This window comes from Cheilinus undulatus, linkage group 3 (assembly GCF_018320785.1).
Source record: "Cheilinus undulatus linkage group 3, ASM1832078v1, whole genome shotgun sequence".
Classification (NCBI taxonomy): Eukaryota; Metazoa; Chordata; class Actinopteri; order Labriformes; family Labridae; genus Cheilinus; species Cheilinus undulatus.
Genome location: NC_054867.1, coordinates 35,808,435 through 35,830,876, shown reverse-complemented (window position 1 = coordinate 35,830,876; position 22,442 = coordinate 35,808,435). Strand labels below are relative to the sequence as shown.

Sequence of the window (22,442 nt, the reverse complement as noted above, 5' to 3'; positions counted from 1 at the left end):
TCATCAATAAGGCCCTGAGGCTCAACGAGTTGAGAACCACTGCTTTAGGGTGCCCTCTATTGACTTATGTGATGCACCTTTTCATCAAGAATGTGGTTATATAGATGGAATTGAACAATTACACTATGTTTCTTTTCGTTTATTCTCTTACTTCATTTTTGATCCTTACATCTTTAACCTGTGAGTTTCAGAGATGGATGTAAGGAGAGAAGATGTAAGTGCATGTATTAAAGTTTAATGCTGTTAGGTTCTAAAAGATACAGTATCTCTTGTCATGGAACTGGTTTAATGTTATGTTCTGTTGTATTCTGGATGTTGTGTTGCGTTGAATTTGTTTGTTACAATATTAATGTTTCAGTAGCAAGGACCACAGCATCAACCATAATGTGATTTGGCAATTATTCACTTATTAGACATTGGAATGATTCTTTTAAGAAAGTGATTTTAAATGTTTGGTCTGGGAAAGCTTAGGGGTCCACCATAGCTCTCGGGCACAACAAACTTAGGTTATTTCTAAACGCAAAGTAAAGCCATGAATCTGTGTCTGCTCACCTATCTTATGGAAGAGCTCAGGTAGCTGTACCTCCACCTTCTCTCTCTGGAACATGTGATACTCAGCCTGCTCACAGATGGGAGGAATCTGGTTGAACTGTCGTGCCACAGAGTACGCTTCCTATAGGAAACAACACAGTTAACAGGATAAGACTCCTTTACAGCACAGCATACAGTATATAATATAAGGAGCAACAATGTGTCATGAATGCAAGCATCATGAATAGAGAGAGGAAGAATCAAGGCAAGGTCAGACATGAATTCAAACTCCTTGGGGGATGTTGGAGATGTATATGTATGAGTGTCATCTCCACAGACACACTGATTCCCACCATTATCTCCATTGGACTCCAACGAGATGTTCCCCAGTACATCGCCATGCCTTGGTTTATCACATGGGTCATTGCTCGGACCGTTTCTGCAAGAAAATATACAAAAATTATGCAAAAATCATCATGCATGAACCCCATTTAGAAGCATGTCCTCGGTTGTGTTTATCCTGTAGTGCGTGCAGAAACGTAAAGGCTTATCTCTGCTCATTCTCTATTATTACTATTATCCTGAAAACACTGGTTAGCATTTTCAAACAAATCGGAAAAGCTGATTATGCTAATCATCACTCACTCTGATGAGGATGACATGCATCCATAACGAAGTGCATTTGATTGACACTAATGTAGAAACCTACAATAAAAAGTCCTTTTTTAAATCTGCAGTATGCTACAGGGTGTCTTAAAAAGAGCACACTGAAATAAATGTGAGATGACAGGCATGTTTACACCAGTTCAGATCTGTAAATCAGACACAAAGCATTTTGACAACGTTGAAAAACTGAAATAGAGTGAATGTCTACACATGGATGTTTAAAAAATACGTTTGCTTCCATAACATGAAAAGTACATCAGGGATTAAGTTTTTTTCATTATGTGCTGACCAGGCTTGACTGACAGATTAAAGTTATTCTGTAGACGCATCACTATATTTTGTTGGAAGTCATCAGATTGAACCTTCATTTTACAGCCGTATCTGAGCCCAAGTGACAGCGAATAAAATCTCACATCACCCGACTTTAATTTCCGTCTTTCCTCGGTCAAAATGATAATATGTTTCATCTGACCGCTGACCGAAACACGAAGCCCATTTGATAAAGATCAAGGTGTCGCTGATGAGATCAGGGGCACCAAAAACGCAATAACACAGAGGCACGCTGACCCTTCATCCATCTGTGTGTTCGCCTCGATGAAGTGCTGCTTGTGCAGATTCTCCCAGACAACCAAATCATCCTTCCCGTCATGCAGTGGGCGCTCGTCTTAAAAGGGTTTCTCTGTAAACTGACAGAACAGCAGCTCACCTCGTCTCCACCCCTCTACCACCCCGTAGCTACTGCCAGAATCAAATATCCCAGATGGTTTAAATGCTCTGGGATTGGAGACGCAGACTCATAGCTGTTCGTGTGAACTGTGTGCGGTCTTTAAAGGGCAGATGGGCAGAAGAATCGGCTGGACTTTAAAATCCAGGGGGAAAAAAAAGAGAATACACCAGCTACTTGTGACTAACAAGACACTGAGGTATTGCCAAAGAGCCGCAGCAAGGGCAGCATCAATACGGAGGCAGAAGGATGACCTCTGACAGAGCTCTAACCCAAAGGGGGAACTCTGATATGGGAGCAGATGCACACTGTGTGACCAGCTGAGCCCACACACAGTTAGCACTCTGCCATTTAAAGGTCTCCTGCATCAGCGTCTCATTCCTCCTTATTCTGACTGTGGAGGCGGAAGCACCAGGACAACATGCAGCATTTAAAAATAGACGTTTCAGTAACAAGAGATTTGTAGATTTGAGTCTCAGTGCTGCAGTAGTCATAGAGATGGAAAAAAAGATTAAGTTTTCTAAGCGCAATATGACAAAACATACGGACACACATTTAACTGAGTGAGAGCTGAACAAGTGTTGACAATTAACAAGACAAAGAATTACCTTCCATCGGTGTATTAGGGTCCGGTCTGTTTGCAAAAACCACATCCACGTAGTCTAACTGCAGTCTTTCTAGAGATGCTTTTAAACCTGGGGATAAAAAAACACCAAAATTAGACAGCCATGCTGAGTCTCCTAAAAAATATAACATAAAGCTAAAAAGTTAAATGGATCAAAATAGTATGACATAAAATGTTTTTATTACACTTTGTACATTATCTTCTCTCCTCTAAAATAAAATCATCACTCAAAATCAAACTTACACCTGGACTAACACCTGTGCCACACATACTGATGTTCATCCATAATAGTCAAAAATAGATTTTTTTTTTTTTATGATTGAATTTTGCTGATCATAAAGATGGATAATCACAAATACAGCTTACACACTATACATATAAAATTAAAATCTTATAAGAACAGTAAAGAAAGGAAGAATAAAAACAGAATAAATCAATAAATGAACTAAATCTGATGACATCTAATGACATGATGCTGTTGGTGATTTAGATAAAATAAAACATCTAACAGCATGCCTGGATAAATAATGATGTTTGTACTGAAGGATTTTCACCCCAACACTGGAGTTTGATACACCCTTAATCCTCCTAGGTTAGGGAGAATTAAACTATAAAATATCTAACAAAATATTTTTGACAAAAGCATTTGTTTTTTTAGGTGTTACTAACCTGAATAGTAAAATCTGTGTTCTTTTAATGTTAAAAAAGGCAAAACCACTACTAATAGAAGTTTGTGTAAAATAAGGTGTAATAATGAAGAAATAAATCCTTGAAATGTGTTTACTGATGCTGTTACCTTTGATTATTCTCAAGAAAAAAAATAAGAGATCTTTTCCAAAAGAGACACTGACTGAAACTAGAAAAGCACTTGGAGAGCGCAGACCTCCGCCATCAGCCCTGTCTTCCAATAGGTAAGAATCATTAAAAAAATTCCTGGATCCAGACGGTGATCCAGATCACTCCCAAAATCTAATCAGTTCCTCCTTATGCCATTTCTGACATTTCCTGAAAATTTCATCAAAATCAGTCCATAACTTTTAAAAAAAACTAACTAACAAACAAACTAACAAACCCTGCCAATCACATAACCTCCTTGGCGGAGGTAATAAATGAACGTGTTTGATAATTGACAGCATCTTTGCCTTCATGTTGCACAAGGTCTTAAAAGACTTTGGCAAAACGGGGCTTTGGCTGGCAAAGTTCAGGAACCCTTTCATTAGTAAATACAGTTATCTACTTTTAACTTTAAACATAGACAGGCTTTCATGCAGTTTTAAGTATCGGATGTCTAGATGCATTAAAACCCATTGTTTAAAACAAATCAAGTATGGAAGTTTCCAGCACTGACCAATAACTTCTTTGCTAATAGGTAATGCTACTGCACCAGAAAAAAATGTTGCACATTAAATATAATTTAGCAGGATTTATTTTTCCATTAGATTTGTCAATAAAAATATGGTAATATAAATAATGAGTGTTATTTTGCATCAAATATAAATGCATCATTAATATTCTTACCTATAAACCCAACTGCTAAAAAACAATAAATGCAGAGGATTCACAAACTCTAATTTTCACATGGTTGACACACAAGGTTTCTTGCTAACTTCAAAACCCCTAAAAGTCTAAATAATTAAAAAATACAGCAATAAATCCCCAAAGCAAAAGCAGCTAATTAGGAAGTACTTTGTTGTTGCAGCGTTAGCAATTAATCCAATCTTCTGCGGTGCTGCTACCTACCTTCTATAATGTGTTTTCTGGATAAACCTCTTTCGGTCTCCGCCCTACAAAACAACAGAAAATCCCGCTTTAATAAACAGATATTTGAAATATGATGATATCCACCCCTCCATTGCGATTTAATATGATCTATCTTTTGTGAAATATGATCTAATAAATGTTTTAGCTTTATTGAAAGTCGCTGACAACAGATCAGTTAGGATGACACACGATCCTATTAACAGGAGCATCAAGCAAGTCAGGAAAAATTATACAGCAAGGATTGTGTCTCATCTGGACACGCCATCATGAATCAAAGAAGCAACCGGAAGAAACTTACTTTCCGCCCCAGAAGATCTTTGTTGTTATCACCAGACTTGAACGTCTGCAAATGGATAAAGAAGGCACATCTGTTAGAACACCTGTCAAATACAGAGAATTACAGCAGAGGATTACTATGTCAGAGTTATCTAAGGTCTGCACAAACGTGACATCATGCGTGTTAAGATAAGGTATTCAGGCATTTCAGCCTTATTCTTTTACTGTCACACCTCCTACAACAAGAAGTGAGGCTGTGCCAGGACTCTGCCAGAGTGGCTGATTGTGTGTTGTTGGCATTAAACCTGACACGGCCATACAAACGCCAGTTCAGGGCAGACAAAGTAGAAGACAAGGGACTAGAGGTTCATCCATTATTCAGGATCTCTGAAGAGGGACACAGGAGTGTGTGGGCACGGCACAGCGTCCCACATGAATCTTTCATCCTCCTACCTCACCCTTCCAGTTCACAACACACAGACTCCCAGCATTATGCAAGAAGGGAGATGATACCAGATTAGGGCAGCCGGCTGGGACGGAAATTAAAAGGCAGAGAAAGTCAATTAAAGTGCACCTCGTACCTCCATCCTTTCTTCTTTATGATGTTTCCCAGCACCACCTCTGCCCTGTAAAGCACATGGAGAGAAGGCAAGATTAAAAAAAAAAAAAACATGGTCTTAAAAATGATAAGAGAATCTATGACTAACTGCCTGAGGGCTGTTTTCAAGTCGTACAATAAAGAAAGCAGTCCACACTGTATGATGGACCTGTTTAAAGAGTGGTGAGTGTGAATTAGCAGCCAGGTCAGAGTCAGTGGGGCCCGGGGCCCAGCTGTGCTGTGGAGACACCACTATGTCACTCATTAGCAGCCACAGGGGTGCTAATGAGTGACATTACCATCAACATGGGGCTCATTAGGACCGGGCAGACACCTGTCGACAGGATGTCTCTCCAGTCCTCTCACCCTGACAAATAATGAGACACCTCCACACGACACAGAAAATGGATTTGGACGCTTCTCAGAGGTGGAAAAGTAACACCTAAGATTTATTTTGGCTGCGCTGATAAATAAGGAAGCTACTCTATCGAAGCTTCTAGTTTTTCTAATCAAATAACTGAAGCCATTTTCAGATAAAAAGATGATTTTGTTTGTTTGCTTTGTGGCAGAGTCTGTTGAAGACTCTGCCACACCTCACCTGTGATGGTGCATTAGAGCGACTGTCTGCAGAGAGGCAGACTGGCACGAAGTTATGCAAAGGCTATTCTGTTTCAGTCTGCAAGATGTGCTCCAACTGAAGGCATTGTTAAATACAGGTTAAAAACATGATTTTGTTTATGTAGCTTTGACTGAACTACAAATCCTGGACTTTATTTTAATGTACTGCAGTTTGAATCTGTAGCTATGGTGCTGAAAGCTACAAAATGTTGATTTTTTTGCAATGAAATGTCTATATTAATTGAAAAGTGAATAAAATAATCTTAGATGCATTTCAGCCAATAATCTCACATTGTAGTTTGTTTAAGCATTTATTATGCAACATAATATGTTTGGCGTCAGGCTCCGACTTCATCACTCCTCACAGGTTTTACACACAGAATTTGAGGAGTGATAAGATAACGGCTTAAACCCCCAGTCGGAGTCAACAGGTGGATGCTGGGGTGAAGGTGGGTTGAAGGCAAGAGCACAGTGTTGATCCAGGCGCAGCGATTACAGCAGAGGAAGAGACCGGAAATGTTGCAGCTTAAATCGCCCACTAATTTAGGAGGATGTGAGTCATGTGATTTGATTAGATGAATGTCAGGTGTGAATGATTCTGCTCGATATTACTGACAGAAAGCTTTGTTTCATTTTCTAGTTGGTGTCTTACATGACTTTCTTAATTTTCATATTTATAAGTGGATGTGTCTTGTTAAAGCGACTATCATGACAGAGCCATGACAGACACAACTTGTTTACCATTTTTATGGAAGCGCTGGATGTGAAAGTCTGCTACATAATGTTGTGGGAACTGCTACTGGAAGCTGCCTTTCTGTTGCTGTATCTCTTTTTGGTGCTTGTCATGAACAAGTGTGTTCTGATAGAGAGCTTGGTGGTGCTGAAATTTACACTCAGTACTATGCATTGAAAATAATACTTTTATTTGGGGTATAACTGCATATCCACTTTTGTCACTTATTTCCTTCAAACAATATTCACCATCTTTAGTATGATCACTCAGATCTTATGTATGTGTTAATTATTATATTTTTATCATCCTTTGCATGTTTATGTTTTCATGTGAAGCATATTGTGTTTACTTTGTAACCCCTGATGGAACAAACAGTATTGATAATAGATAAATAAATGAAGGGACATTGAGTTTATGTATGAAATTTAGAGAGTAAATGAACTCCCATTACCTAAGAAGAACCAGGAATTTCTTCCTTTTTTCTGATGTAACAAGTTCACAAACAATAAATCAAGAAAAATAATCTGCGGAGCTGAGATTGAGCAAAATTAGCTCACAATATGAGGAGTATCACAATACATGGGTCATGATACTTATTGCAATGAGTTGCAATACTACAAATAATTTACCATAAAATTTAAAAAGTGAGACTGTATGTGTATATACAGTGCTTAACAAATTTATTAAACCCCCTGTCATATTTGTCTCAAAGACCTTCCAGCATCATGAAGTGCTTTAATGCGGACTCTTTCATTTTCAGTGAGCTCTCCACGTTTTACCATTTTGAACAGGAATGAGGGATTTCAAACTGAATTCACCCAAATTTGAGTCAGCTCACTGGGCTTCTCTGAGAAGTCAGAAATGAATCAAGCATAACATTCAACCACTAAAACTCATTTTTTCTGTTCAGGAATGCAAGTAAATAACCATAATCTGACATATAAATCAAGAAATATTAATGTGATTACTATTTTTCAGGGTTTTTTTTGTAAATCAATAAATTTGAAAATTCATGGATAACCATAATAATGATATTTTAGCATTAAAAATATCATTTGGGTTAAAGAGCTTCTACACATTGGTGTATTAACCATTGCAGAAACATAAAAAATGATTTTGGTAATTACCAATGCTGTTAATTTAGTGCAGCTGTGGCATAAACCGTACTTTGGTTAGGGTTAGGGTGGTCAAATAAATTTGTTAAGCACTGAATACATTTATTATTTTTTTTACTAAAAGGTGTTTTTAAACTTATAATTACATTACATTAGTGTTGGGCCAAAATCTCATATCTCTGTTTTTCATTGTTTTGATTTCTTTTTTTCATAAATCAGACTTATTGGTCACCCTTTACAGATGTAAATGTATTTCAAAGAAAAAAAAAAAATAGCAGATGCTAATGATGACCATTCAGTGAAATATCTGAAAAAGAAGGGTTCTCTTTCCAGATCTTGGAGTTAGGAGGTTTTGGCTTGACACCAGTGCCACCCAAGTAAAAATTATACATTGCAGGAACAAAAAAATATACAGTAATCCAAAATTAAAACAGTTATGTTTTTCATTACCAATCTACTCAAAATGCTGGTATAGAAAAGTCATTCATCATGTTCTCACTCATTCTTTATTCTGCTAACAAAGTCAGCAGATCAATCCATAATGGAATATGGAACTAATTATAGGTTGTAGCCTGAGTCTTGGTTGCAGGCACTTGTATAATAATTTTCCCACTGTGCTGATGAAATGAACTAATATTGGAAGTCACAGTCATTAGACTACAGTTATTATTCAGCTGCATATTTTAACCTGTTGGATATTTCATGTAAAAAGCTTTTATTGTTGAACACTGACTTGCATAACTTTTCCTTGACAAGTGCTGCCTTATTTATTACTTTACTGCCTTATTTAGACAGATGACACCATCATCTCCTTCCATCTTTCACTTGGTATTATTTTTGTCTTTCTTCTTCCTGACGTGATTAAAACAGAGGCTAGCCTAATTTTCTTCTCTGGGTGATTCTCCACACATTTTGCTGTATCATGCTGTAAAGTGACACCTGACAGGTGATTTTATTATTGCTGTAATTGCATTTTTGTATGCAGAGAAAATCCAAGGAGTCTGTAATTGCATAAATAACCAGTGAATATTGTGTTCAGCTTTGCCCTGTCTGTGTCTTTGTAATCCTGCCCTGTATTTCTCCTATAGTTGTTCTTTTGTTTTATTTGAAATTAATAAAGGATTTCTATCAGTGTTAGACCCGTCATTGGGATTTATACAAGCATTCAGGCACTCCCCTAAGAGTGATCATGTGTGTTTGTGTGCATTTAAGTGTGTGTTTTTTGCCCTTGCAAACGTCCTCAGAGGCACGGTGTGTCACCCCTCTGAAATGTGAGTAATTTGAGAGCCCAAACATAAGGTAGAGTGCGCCTTGAGCACGTTGACTTTCTCCATACATCCATCATTTAGCTCTGTGCTCCGGTGCCTAGTTGATGTTATGACTCACGGCAGGAGCCGATGACAAAATGCTGAATTATTCATGGATTTATAATATTTTATTATTCCACATTTCTCTATAATTATGCTTTCAATTTGTCACTAGTTTCAAACAATACCCTGCAATTAATATGCAACTAGAAAAATATGTCTAAGCCAGCAAGAAAATTAAATTTTGCCGTTTTGAATTACTTGCATACTTTAAAATGCTTTGCCACCATATGTGTGTGCTGATAACAGCAGCTACATGTGATGGGAAGAGCATGTTTGTTTATGCCACTGCTCATATTTATTCACATATTTCTGAGAAACAGAGCCCATCCTATTGGGATGGATAAGCTCATTAAGAATCACAATAATTATTTAGATATCTGTGTTCAATGTTTGCTTTGTAACAGTGTCTGTGTTATATGGGGCTCAGCCTGAACAAACAGCCGGGAAATACTGCTGAGAGCACAGCTTACACACGCTGTTTATCAGTCCTCGCTCCCAGCCCAGAATCAACAATACAGCAGCCCAACTGTACACCAAAAACACCACTTCAGGTTCTCTGAGTCTGACTGATGAAGGTATCCAAGTAAGCCAGAACACCAAGGACTTCACATAAAAGCTTTTTTATTCTGATGTGTGGGGTGTGAGATTCGTTCCTCTCCAGTGTATGTGTGTAATATAAGCCTCTCGGAGCAGCTTTGTGCTGGAAGCTGTCGGGATTAACACCTATGCAACACGTACCGCGCTGTGTGACATGCTGTCTCAAACATTTGCACGTGCCTAACAGATCCATCCTTTCTGTCAAACCAGGCTTTGTTTTATGAGGAAGCACTGCGATCAAAGATAGAGTTGGTAATGCTTCAGTGTCAAAGATCGACTTTTTCTGGCTCTGTCCTAAAACAACAAACAGCTTCCTAGAATAAAGCAGCATAAGTGATGAAGTTTAGCAGCTGTGGAGGCAAAGAGACCTCCTGCATATTTTGTTATATTCTTTTTTTGTTTAATTTCATTTGTGAGATACTCGCACTGTGACGCATCTCCCCAAACATGAAAGCAAGGCTAGAATTTCATGTGAGGATTTAACAAATAAAGGACTTTGGTGAGATATTGTGAGTAAAGGATAATCCCTTAGATTATTTCAAAGCACTCAAGTTACTACAAAGACAGATTAATCCATGCTGGAATTTAAAACATCAAAACCCACAAACACACAGCAATAATGGACTGCTTTAAAAATATCATCAAAGCTTGTTCTATGAATTAAGACCAAAAATATCTTATCCCCGTTGACATTTGTGCTACAATGACAAAATGTTACTGAAGAGGACAAGACAGATTTAGGACCAAGATCAAGATCAAGGGCTTTTTCTAATAGGCCACTGGAGGTGTTTTCTGCTGAAAAACAGTCAAAATAAAAACTTTTCAGAGTATTATGTTTAGTGGATAGTGGGATAACAATTACTCTATTATGAAAAGACAGATTGCTAGTGAGTCATTTATTTCACAACTTCTACTAACTCAAACACATTTTAAAAAGCTCTTTTGTACTATGGGGTATGCAAACTGCAACTATATTGTTGTCAAAACACAAATGGTTGTATCAAAAAAGGTTAAGTATTTAGTTTAACTACACAAAAGCATAGATTGCACAGCTGATTGGCTGCAGTATGAGCCATGAGCTCTGCCTCTATGCTAACAGATGGAACATGGGTCATACTTTAAAGGGGACATATTATGCAAAAATCACTTTTTCAGGCTTTTCTAACAAAAATATGTGCCCTGGCCCATCCACAATCCCCTCAAGTACCAGAAGAATCCATTCCATCTCCCCCTCTCTTTCTCCACCTTTCAGAAAATGTGTGCTGAAACAAGCCGTTCTCAGATTTTAACCCTAGTGACCTCAAATGGGGAGTAAACACCTGCCCCCAGGTTTGGTTCGCCCTCCCCCACTTGAACGAAAGTTCTGCCCTCCTCTACTGATCCTCTCACTACAGCTGAGACGCTGGATAGCTCAGTAGGTTACCCTGTTGGCTGCAGTCTGGGAGATTGATGGTTCGAATCCCAGTCAGGTTCTAAACTTTGGATAAAAGTGACTGTAACATCAGGAGTGTATTTTGACAGTATACACTGTCATGACAGTATTTTGAACTAGAAAATGTAAATAAAGTTATATGTAGGCTGTTGAGGGTCATACTCACGCATAACTACTTAATTAAAGTGATGAATAACGATATTAAGCACAATATTTATATGTTTAAATGTTTTTATGGTGTTCTTGCCTGCTTTTATTTCTTTCCACTTAATGTTTTTTACTTCTACAGTGGTGGTGATCTAATTCTGTGTTTGTACTGTACAGCACTTGGGTAAACTTGAAAGTTTTTAAAATGTGCTATATAAATAAAGTGGATTAGAAGAGACTGGATATCTATCTGCAAAGAGGAACAAAAGCTTGTGAAGCTTACTGCTAACTTTAGCCATGCTCTACTAAGCCCACTGACACAATGACCCTGTGATGAATTTGGCTGTTTTAGAAGTAGTCTCTCCTCTTTAGACTAGTCAGTTAAATGCAATTGAAATGGGCGTTTAGCTGAATAGGGAAATTGACGCATGGGAACATCCTTAGTGAGAGGAAACGTGACAAACATTCATATATGAGTCACTAAACTTTCTACAGCTGTGATTGTCTGCCTTCACTTTGCACAACAGACAGATCCCTTGAATCCATGTGTCCTCAGGTGGCTCCATCTTGCAAAGTTTCAAGCTGATGAGCTTATTCTTGGTCAGAGAATGACCAGACCGGTTAGCGTCATTTGGGAGAAAAAGGAAATAGCTATGAGTGTAGTTATTCTACAAACCTGTACACTGTGGCTAGTGTTAGAGATTAGCATGACACAGCTACAGTTAGATATGTTAGAGATCATATTTTACACACATTCTGCTACATTTGCATAATCCTACTGTCTTTGAACGCCACATATTATTACTGTAGGTTGGCTCATTAAGTGAGCTATTTTACTTCTATCCTGCCTATTTCAACACAGATTTGTTTTTTCAAGTTTGGTGGGTTTTTTACATGGATGTTTTTTACTTGAAGAGGAGCTGCTAAAGCCAGTTACTGCCTATTCCATCAGTCTGAGTTTGTTTTGAGGATTTTTCATCAAGCCGTCAGTAGAAGATAAGCTACTGCATTTTGGTTTAATTTGATTCATAATGCTGACGTGTCTTGAGCTTATGAATTAATCAGCCCATGGCTAACATGCTCTATAGACCTACTTGTCTGTGTCTCCACACTCTGACAGACTGTCACAGTGAGTGATGCAGGCAGGAGAGAGAGGAAACAGGAATGTGTCCTCCTTTATGACATGTTTTACATCTTCTGTTGACCGGTGGACGTGTTTTTTTCACATCCACCTCAGCACACTAAGGCTGGCCACACACTTGCTGTCTCTCCACAACAGGCTGTCCTGGCGTGTGTTACAGGTCCAGCAACAATCACAAAACAGGGGAAGACTCAGGACGAAATCCTGACTGGAATTAAGGCACAGTTGTGTTTATGGTTGTGAGCCATGGGGAAATCTTATCATGGTTATCATTATTAATAGCAACCATTTCATCTCTAACTACAGTTGCAGTTTTGACCAGAACTTAACAGTATTTTTTCAATATCTATATCCCATGCCATGACTATGTGAAACAGTCTATTTTGCCTGTCAGGCTATGTCTACTTTGGACGGATTCAAGAATCTGATCTACCATTCCGCATGAACCTGAGGGATCTTTGGAGTTTTTGTGTTAAGCTAGATGTGTGCTTTAGTGAGCAGATGGATGTGAGTTCCACAGCCGAACTAGTCTGATCCTTTTTGCATATATCCTGGCTCCAAATGACGTCATCAGTGAAATATGTGAGCGCCAATTGCGGGGGGTATTTTGGTGTATTTGTTTGTACAAGGGGAGAAAGTGGAGATGCATTGTCTATATTAATATACAGACATTATATACAGTTCAGCCATGGGCAGAGACAAGTCACTTGATTCCCTTAAAGAGTAAGGTCATAATTACATGCTTCACACTGCACTGAACATTTGCTTTGACACCGCTGTGGCTCAAGCTTGCACCTGACACTCAGGTCAACTGCAGCTAGTCTACAATCTATACCTGCTGATTCTATAATGTGAAACATATGAGCAGCTTGGCAATATTTGGTGTGATTTCTCGCTGCTATGTGACCTGCAGCACAGGATATACTTACTTCCCAGCAGCATAGACCTCCGCTGTGTCAAACAGATTGATGCCATTTTCATAGGCGAGAGTCATCAGCTGCTCTGCCATCTGTTGGGAGAGCAGGAGAGAGTGAGCACAATGGGGAGAGGATAGGGTGACAGACCACCATTGTGAGGTGTAGGGGCATTTGAATTATTAAACTTTGTTCAGAATGCTTCCTCTGTAATGTGTGTTTATTCTCTGACTGCTGACTCCCTCTGGCTGTGTGTTTTCACTCTAAGTAAAAATAGGCTTCTTGAGTAACCCGGGACATGCCGTATCATATGGAGTGTTTCCATTCTGGAGCTTTGACTGATGGAAGATGACAAAAAATCCATCTGCTCTCACCTCGTCCGTTATCTGTCCTCCGAATGTCACCCATGTTCCTGCAGAGTGTGACAGAAAGGTGGGGTCAGGGTGTGAGTACATAAACATGTTACATGTGAGAAGAGAAAGGAAACACTGATTCTATCTGTCTGCACAACAGCACATAGCGTACCGGAAACAGGATACAGCAAGAAAAAGGCACTGAGCATAGACAGCTTAGAGTCCCTCTAGGAACTTTTGATGTTGAGGATTTAGCAAATTCAACCAATGGCTTTGCTTATCTTGCAATCTTGCAATTTTTGCCAATCTCTGCAACTTTTCCTGAAAGTTTTACTAATAACCATATTTTCCCTCAGTCGCTAACATGTATCTTAACAAATTTCCTTCTTTGGTATTGAAAATACAGATTCCCTAAGGCAGTGTTCTCAACCCTGCTCAACCAAAGAGCCAAATCGTGAAAAATATCTTTGCAAGAGCCACAATCTAAGTGGTGAAAGTGGAAAAGAGGATTAAAGTGGCATTAAAAATACGGCAAATGGTCAAAAAGCTGTCAAAAGGTGGTAAAAAAAATGGGTGAAAAGGGGCAAAAATGGGTGAGAAGTGGCAAAAAAAAGAGTTACAGATGGCAAAAATGGTGAAAAAGTGGCAGAAATGTAGCAAAAAATGAGTAAAAAGTGAGTTAAGTGGGCAAAAGGCAGCAAAGAGTGGAAAAATGGGCAAAAACATGAAAACAGTGGCATTTAATGGCGAAAGGCAGCTAAATGGGTGAAAAGTGGCAAAAGATGGACAACTAGGGGAAGAAATTGCATAAAGCTAAAAGCAGGATTGAAAGTGGCAAAATTGGTGTAAAAGGAGCAAAAATGGGTGGAAAGTTGCAAAAATGGTTTAACAGTGGCAGTGGTAAAAAAGGGTAATAGATAATAAATATACAGACAAAAATAAAGGTTGGCAATCAAGTTTGACAATTAAAGCCTGCAGTATAACTGTGGGAAACAAACTGATTAATATGACTCACAATGGATAATTTCTGATGTCAAAGTTTCACTTTTATAAGGTTTTTTGGGGGAATAATATTTCAAATTAAGACATAAAAGGGCCACAAATCATGACAAAAGAACCACACGTGGTACTGTCAGAAAGTGTTGTTGACTGTGTCTTCAATACTACATGTTTAAGATCCAGCATTTTTTGTTGGTAACTGTTTTTTGCTTATACAGTTAGAATGTTGCAGTGTCTTTGCTGAAACTATGTAAAGTAAAAAATCATTTGCACTTTGTGATATCAAATCTTTACCTTTATAATGTTCCCTTATTTCCTTTTCAATCCATAACAAGATCTTTTTTCCTTGGTTAAGTTAAATTTAAATCTATGATCTACCTATAAAGCAGCTCTGTATCCATGTTGGAAGTTGATTACCTTTAGCTTTAGACTGAAGAAAAATCCAAAATTACATAAAAATATTTAAATGCAAAACAGTGGAATTAAAGGATGAGATAAAAATGATACAACAAGACCTTAAGAGTCCACATTCACACTGGTGTGACATCCTCATGAGCCATTTTTGTCATGTGTTGGCATGCAAAAAAAAATTTTTCATTGCAACTTCTTTGTGTGGAAAATGTGAATTTAACCCCTTTTTCAGTTTTTGGTTGATGTTAACTGGTCAGTTAAAACAGCAAATATGAAAATTTGAATTTGGTATAAAAATTAATTTTACACAAAGGGGACTGGTAAATACTGTGCATAAATGGCACAGGCAATCTTTCATATTTTCAGCATTTTATGTCAATTTTTGAAAGAAAGAAAAAACCTATTATTTCTACCATCTGCTCATCATTCATACTGTAAAAATGAAGTCCATGTAATTAAATACTCCTGGATATTTTTTTCCATAAAATATTTTCCAGTGGGAAAGCTAAAATTTGGAAAAGAAAATCAAGTTCATCTAATTTTATTTTATGCATTTAGCTTGATTTTGGCTCACTTAAGCATCTTTTTATGTTTAATTTGCACAGTTTGGGAATGCATCACAGTCTTGGAATGCAAAAAAAGCCATGTTGTTATTTGTTTATCAGGTATAAAAATTATTTTGAACTTGGGCATTGATTAGTGCACAAAACTGTCTATAGATACGTATGTATTGTGTAAAAATAGTCATTTTTAGCTTGATATATACAATTTTACTAATTTATTTCTAATTTATTTGCGTAAGTTTACAACATTTTCTACATTTCTAACTCTTGAGATAAAAACTTCATTATATTATCATATATTTATTCTTTTGAAAAACATGTTTTTTAGTCCTTTTTTCTATCTAATGTAGTAACTTAAAGTTAATAAATAGTTTTCATTTCATAAAGTTGAGGTTGTGCTGAAAAATATATCAAACATAAGTATGGTAAACATTTTCTGAGTGATTTATATTGTCAAAAAAAGAAGTATTGACAAAACAGCAAAACCAGCATTTAACCACAGAAATTCTGACAATAAAAGCAAAATTAATCACGATTGTTTGAAAGCCCTATAACAATAATAATTATACTCAACACTTTGCATCTTCTTGTGACGATCAATGCGTTATAACAAATATTGACTCCTGAACACTGCAGCGACCATTGCAACTTCTTCAAAAAGCAAAATCAGTCATATTAGGCGGTCTTGAAAATGAAATCCCCTAGGGACTGAAAATATTTTAAGCCTTTAATAAGGACTGTGCACTCTGGGTTATACAATGTCTTTGTAATGCAGCAAAGTTATTTGTGCGTCTCATGATCCAAGAGGCTCTTACCTAATCCAAGGCAGGACACCCGCAGGCCTGACTTCCCGAGGTTTCTGTCAAAACAAAAAGAATCGCATTAACATTAATTGAGCACTGAGGTGGCAGTGATTTGTGCTATTATTTTTTGGCAGTGACTAGGACCTTTAAAGGAGGCTTCAAGCCTCACTGACATCTTTGATTGATCAACATGAAAATAAGGAAAACTATTATTCTTCTGATCATGTAAGAAAAGTTTGTTCTTAGAAATGAAAATGAGGCTTTGTATTTTTTAAAGTCAGCCCTAAGTTAGACTGGCACATGTCGACTGAATGGCAAAGGAAGGGTAGTTACACACACGCTGGGACAATAATAATTTCTGTGTTGTGCTGCTAAGTGCTAGGGAAAAGTCCTGGGGAGGAAGTGGGTTTTAAGCATGCCCACCATGACATCCACAGAAGAATTTTCTCAGAGCACACCAGGATCCCTCAGCAGCTGTCTGACTAAAATCCCCCCACAGCCAAGAGGAGGCTCGACTACACACATGACTTGCTCCTAAAGCTGGCGTCTCTGAGCCTATCAGGGCCCAGACAGACCTTTCTGCACTGACAACCACAGCTTTTGATGGCTCTTTGATTGTTTTGTGTCAGCTTTTAAACTTTTTCTTTCTTCCTAAATGACAATAAGTACTCATATATTTGATATTGGATTAGTTACCAAACCTTTTATGATAGGGAATTCAGAACATCCTCAGACCCTAGTGGTTCATTTCTTTTCATATCCTGTTCTGAGAAATGATAGAACATACAAACTGTGTACTACCTCTGGTCAACCTCCCTTAAAAGATAAGGCAGCAGTGTAAAGAGATAAAAGAAATGTGGCATCAGAGATGATGTAACATGTGCAGGAGTCAAAGTGAGCGTGTGGGAGGATATCTAATTTATTTTTATAAGACTGCCTGTATAGAAATTCAGCTGGAATGAAAGAGAGGGAGACAGAGGATAGGTGTTCAGTGTGTGCAGATGTGTGTGTGTTTTAGATGAGTGTTTGAGGCTGCATGTGTGAGTTGGAGGTGTGTGTATGTGTGGGTGTTTTGTGAAGCCATGATAAGACTGCTGAATTGCTGCAGTGACTAACAAAACACTTCTTTCAGTGTGGTCTGAACACAGAGTCCAAAAGCACTGACTAAAGTGTTTCAAATATATATGGAAATCTGGACGGTTTCCGTCCCCTTATAGTAGGCTAAACTGTGCTACATTTGTGTCATAGTGAACAAAAAAAGCCTTTCATATGCTTTAAGTTTCCGTTTCATGCATCTTCATATACTGTACTTTCTATATTGGAAGAGTTAATCCATTTAATTGTCCACCACAGCTTTAAGCATCATCACCGGGGGCGTGAGCAGAGTCCCTCTTTTCATTTATATTCTTTCTTTTGTAACTCAAGATCTGCATATCACTGCAAAAATCAATACTTTTAAGAGTCACAAGGAATGGAGCTATACTGAAAAATAATACAGTCACATTTTGATAGTTGCAAGTTTTGTGTCCAAGTTTATTCCTACGAGCTTCATTTGGAAGATCTGATTTTCTCTGTGCTGTCTGTAATCATCCTTTAGAGCTGCCTGACTTCACATGCAAAATCCTGCTGACTTCCAAGCAAACCTCAGTCAGTCAAGAAACAGAAGAGGAAACGATAAGAGTTGGACCACGTGCTCCTCACGGTGCACCGCAGTGACAAGGTTAACACAAGTTCCCTTTGGCAAACCACTGGAGCTGATCTACAATTAACTGGCTCCTAATTGCATGAGCTGAATACCCCCTCTAGGGAGCTGCTGCTCGCCGTCACGAACAGAGATAACGGAAACCAAAAGTGGCTTACTGACAAAATCTTTAGCAGGCAATGTTTTTTTATTACGGACTTATAACATCTCTCTAATGAGGGTTGTCAGAATTTCAATATTTCATAACTTATTGATACTTTTTATAATGGTCAAATTTCTGTTACATTAAAAAGTACCAAAGCTAAAACACTACAGGTGCACGAACAGGAAGGAATCCATCGTCAAATTTCAGGCAGACTCCTGCACACTGGCTTATTAAAAAAAAAAAAAAAAAGTGATGGTAATGGTTTTTATGCAATATAGACATTATGCAGTAGTTTACCTTAAATGTTTGGTGATTAAAAACAAGAAGATAACCAATACTGGATGCCTTTGTTGCAGTGAATTTCACTAGTATCATATCAAAGTTTAAAACTCCTCAGTCCTGCTGTGGTAGAGTTTTAACTGTTGTGTGGTGATTTGCTATATTAATTCAGGAAAAATAAATAAAAAAGAAAAAATGTAATTTAAATAAACTAGAGGCAAAATATGTGCACCATATAGACAAAAGTATTTGGCCACATGTGTTTATTATAAATTCAGCTGTTTCAGTTGGACCTGTTGCCACAGAACCTTACCATGCAGTCTCCATTTACAAACATTTGTGATACAAAATCAGTTGTTCTGAGGAGCTCTGTGACTTCAAGCGCAGTACGTGAAATTTCTCACTTGCAGGACAATCCATAGTCAACTATGAGTGATATTATTAGAAAGTGGAAGTGTTTAGGAACAACAGCAACTCAGCCAAGATGCAGAAGACCACGGAAATTCACAGCGGAATCAACGACTGCTAAGGGGTATGGTGTGGTATGGTAGCTGAAGAGTTCTGAACTTCCACTAGCATTAATATAATCTGTGAAGCAGTGAAAACTTCTTCTGTGGAGTGACCAGTCATGTTTTTATGTTTGGCAGTCAGATGGGTGTGTCTGGGTATTGAGGATACGAGGAGAGCGTTACATGTCTGACTGCACTGTGCCAACTGTGAAGTTTGTCGGAGGACGGATTATGGTATGGGGCTGTTTTTCAGGGTTTGGGCTAGGACCCTTATCTCCAGTGAATGCTTCAGCACACCTAGACATTCTGGACAAAACTATGCTTCCACTATGCCTCTAACCATGTGGCAACAGCCCAAGAAGAGTGGATGCTGTTATAGCTGAAAGAAGGGGGACCAACTCCATATTAAAGTATATGGATTCAAATACAATGTTCTTGCCACAGTGCTCTTTCAAAACAAACAACAAAAGTTAGTGATTGTTCATGTCTTTTGGTAAAGAGGCATTATTCAAGCATTTGTTCCCCTTCATTTTCAAACAACCACTATGGGGTCACATTCACTATGAGGAAATTGCCCCAAGTATTGTTGGCCAACATAAAGAGTTCTATTTGAAGTACTATCAGGTGTTTCGTGACTTTGCCATGCAGAAATGCAACCAAACCATCAATGGGTTGAATAAAATTACATTTAACCCGGTTTTGATATTGCTGGACAAATGTGAGATCAAAATAATGTTATGTCTGGTCATTTTTAAACAGCATAAATTATCATTATACCTTTAAACAGCAATTTTATTACAACTCTAAAAGTTAATGCATGATGCTTTAGCAGGTTAAGAATAGCTGATGCAAAGAAAATTATTTTAGAAAGACTTGTAATGTAGCTGTATTTTTATCTGGGCATGTAAGGGCTTGTCACAAATGTAGCCTACGGTGTGAATTTTGCCTAAGCTTACTTAAACCATGAATACTGCTTACACAGTAAAACTGCTGTTAAGCACTTCCACAAACCTAAAAATAAGTGACAAGAGTATCAGAATACAAAGTTCTGCCCTTGCCATTGTTCTCATTGTAAGGATGTCCTATTGTCAGCACATTGTTCACTGTTCAATATTTTACTAGACCAGCCTTGGATACTGCATTGTGTGTTGCTGCAGTGACCCTCTCTGCCAGGATCTGTAGGCAGGTCGGGGTTCAGGTTCCCGCTGAGCCTCAGCAGACATGAAGCACAGCAGTAAAGTCATCGCTCTCACATCCTCCTCAATAATGAAGGAGACAGGTACAGTATAGGACAGGACAGCAACACCACTGCAGCTGTAAAGACAAAGCCAGGTAAGAGCAAGTGAACAGGTCCTATACTGACCATAGCACCATCGTTTGGTTTAAATTACAAGATACCCTTTCTCTGATCACATCAGCCTAGGGCCCAGATGGACAAGGAGAGAGTTTCATTCTTGTGTGTTGGCTTATTTGATTGCAGGGGCCTGGAGATCTATTTGGAGCTTGTTTACACAAAGGTTGCATTACACTTCAGCTTGTCACAACGAATACTCTATGTCTAAACCAATCACTCAGCTGTGCTGCTGACCTAGGCAGCCATTGATTGAGGTTAACCTTTGGAAATCAGAGATTTTTTTTTCCAGTCAGGTCTCTAGGGAATATCAGAGGTAACCTCTGCGTTACTTTCATTAGTAGTATTGGATTGTTGATTACTGAATAACTTTCATTTAAAGGAAAAAATGACAAAGAAAGAGAAAGATGTATTACAACGGGAAATCAGCACACACTGTAAACAAAAATGGGTGTGAAAAATAAAAGAGAACAAGTGAATATTACTGATTATTTTCACTGGAAATGGACATTGTTTAGATTCTGCAAAACCTGCTGGTAGCTGAGTCACTGTATTGTTATATTTTTGGCTATAACTTAAGCTAACAGAATGAGTCATCATGTCGATACGGCACCCACATTTATTTTTCACAAAATTAGCTAAAACCACACAGCAGGAAAAAAACAATAACTGTTGATTAAGACAGAAAGGCTGTTAAATATATCAAGAGCAAAAAATGTGCCATTTCAATGACTTCCAAAGACTCCTGGCCTAAAAAATGGGTTATAAATTAACACCTGAGTGAGCCACAGTCGGCTTCAAAAGCTGACTGCGGCTTACCACTGCAGTGTCTATATCGTCTTTTTTTTTTTTTTTTTAAATAGCTCTATGTGCCTCCTGCTTCGTTTTTTTCAAGGCTGTATCCCCAAGAAAATAATGTGAAGGAATCCATAGGTAGCGGGTGTAACCTTCAAAACTTCACTCTTGTAAAGATGATTTGGATCAGTTTCCCATTTGGCATTGCCAGAAGTCCCACCCCTTCTTGATTTTGATTGGCCGGTGAGGGAAAAGTGAAAATGACTACAACTATGTTATAGATGTCGAACTGTTCTACCTGAGAGCACAGTGACAAAAAACAGCTCATGAGGAGGGCGTTTTTATCCACTCAGGGCGCTGAGTGCTGAGAATGCTGGCTTCGTACTGAAAATGAGAGCTGCCAATGTTAAAAGTCCCTGCTATAGATATGTTATGTGAGGCACTAGGCTGCACTAGACTATGCTATACAATAATATCATTATAAGAATATTATCTAGAGTTCCTGTGGAAAATGCTTTATTGTAATACAATCAGTATAAAGATAAACCATGATATCTGATGAATTCTGCACCAAAGGAGTTAGGAGAAAAAAACATCAATATTAGTTTTGGCAATAGGCTAAACCTGTTTTTTTAAAAGATAAGTATCAAGCCTAATTTTCACAATCAGTGAGAGAGGTTCTGCAACACACATTGACTGTCTGAGTGTCTTTTGGATCATGCATGAGCTGTTCAGCATTTTCGCACTTGAAAACAGAAAACAAATTACAGCTAAAGACAAAACCTATCTTCCAAGCAAAAGAAACAGTTGATATTTTTCTACTATTTGGTGATTTGTTTAATCTGCTGTTGCTCCCATTCAATCATAACCTTCACAGGACATCAATCAAATATTTGTACTGTCAAATCAGCTGTAATCACATGTCATTAAAACTGAGGTGGACAGGATTGATGGGGACTAAAATTGATGTAGGAGTGGATATACATCAGTCACGTCTCTGTTAGGTGAGGTGTGTGTGTGTGTGTGTGGGGGGGTGTGTGTGTGTGTTTGTGTGTATTCAGGAAGGGCTAAAGGCACAGAGTCAGCAGACTGAACGTCAGACGGCTCAAAGCCAATATGAAGTCAGTGGACAGGACAGTCAGGACAGGAGTGATGAATGAGGAAACAAGGTCACAGTGCTGTAAAGAGGAACGTGTTGAGAGATATGTTCACCGAGCAGACCTATTAATATACCCGACCCGTGGCTTCAACTTCAGAAAAAACATACATGCCACATGCTGCTGG

General features: G+C 38.1%; 1 protein-coding gene across 5 annotated transcripts in view; it reads right to left on the bottom strand.

The window, feature by feature from the left end:
• The window catches only part of kcnab2a (potassium voltage-gated channel subfamily A regulatory beta subunit 2a), a 151,441-nt gene that overhangs the window by 12,111 nt on the left and 116,888 nt on the right, over positions 1–22,442 (bottom strand). For all 5 annotated transcript variants that reach the window (XM_041782644.1, XM_041782645.1, XM_041782643.1 and 2 more), the window contains 9 exons: positions 16,390–16,433; positions 13,623–13,660; positions 13,264–13,343; positions 5,165–5,209; positions 4,606–4,650; positions 4,287–4,330; positions 2,530–2,616; positions 885–970; positions 553–673 (listed from right to left, as the gene is read on the bottom strand). In XM_041782644.1, coding sequence (XP_041638578.1) covers positions 553–673; positions 885–970; positions 2,530–2,616; positions 4,287–4,330; positions 4,606–4,650; positions 5,165–5,209; positions 13,264–13,343; positions 13,623–13,660; positions 16,390–16,433 — 590 coding nt within the window. The remainder of the gene's footprint in view (positions 1–552; positions 674–884; positions 971–2,529; positions 2,617–4,286; positions 4,331–4,605; positions 4,651–5,164; positions 5,210–13,263; positions 13,344–13,622; positions 13,661–16,389; positions 16,434–22,442) is intronic.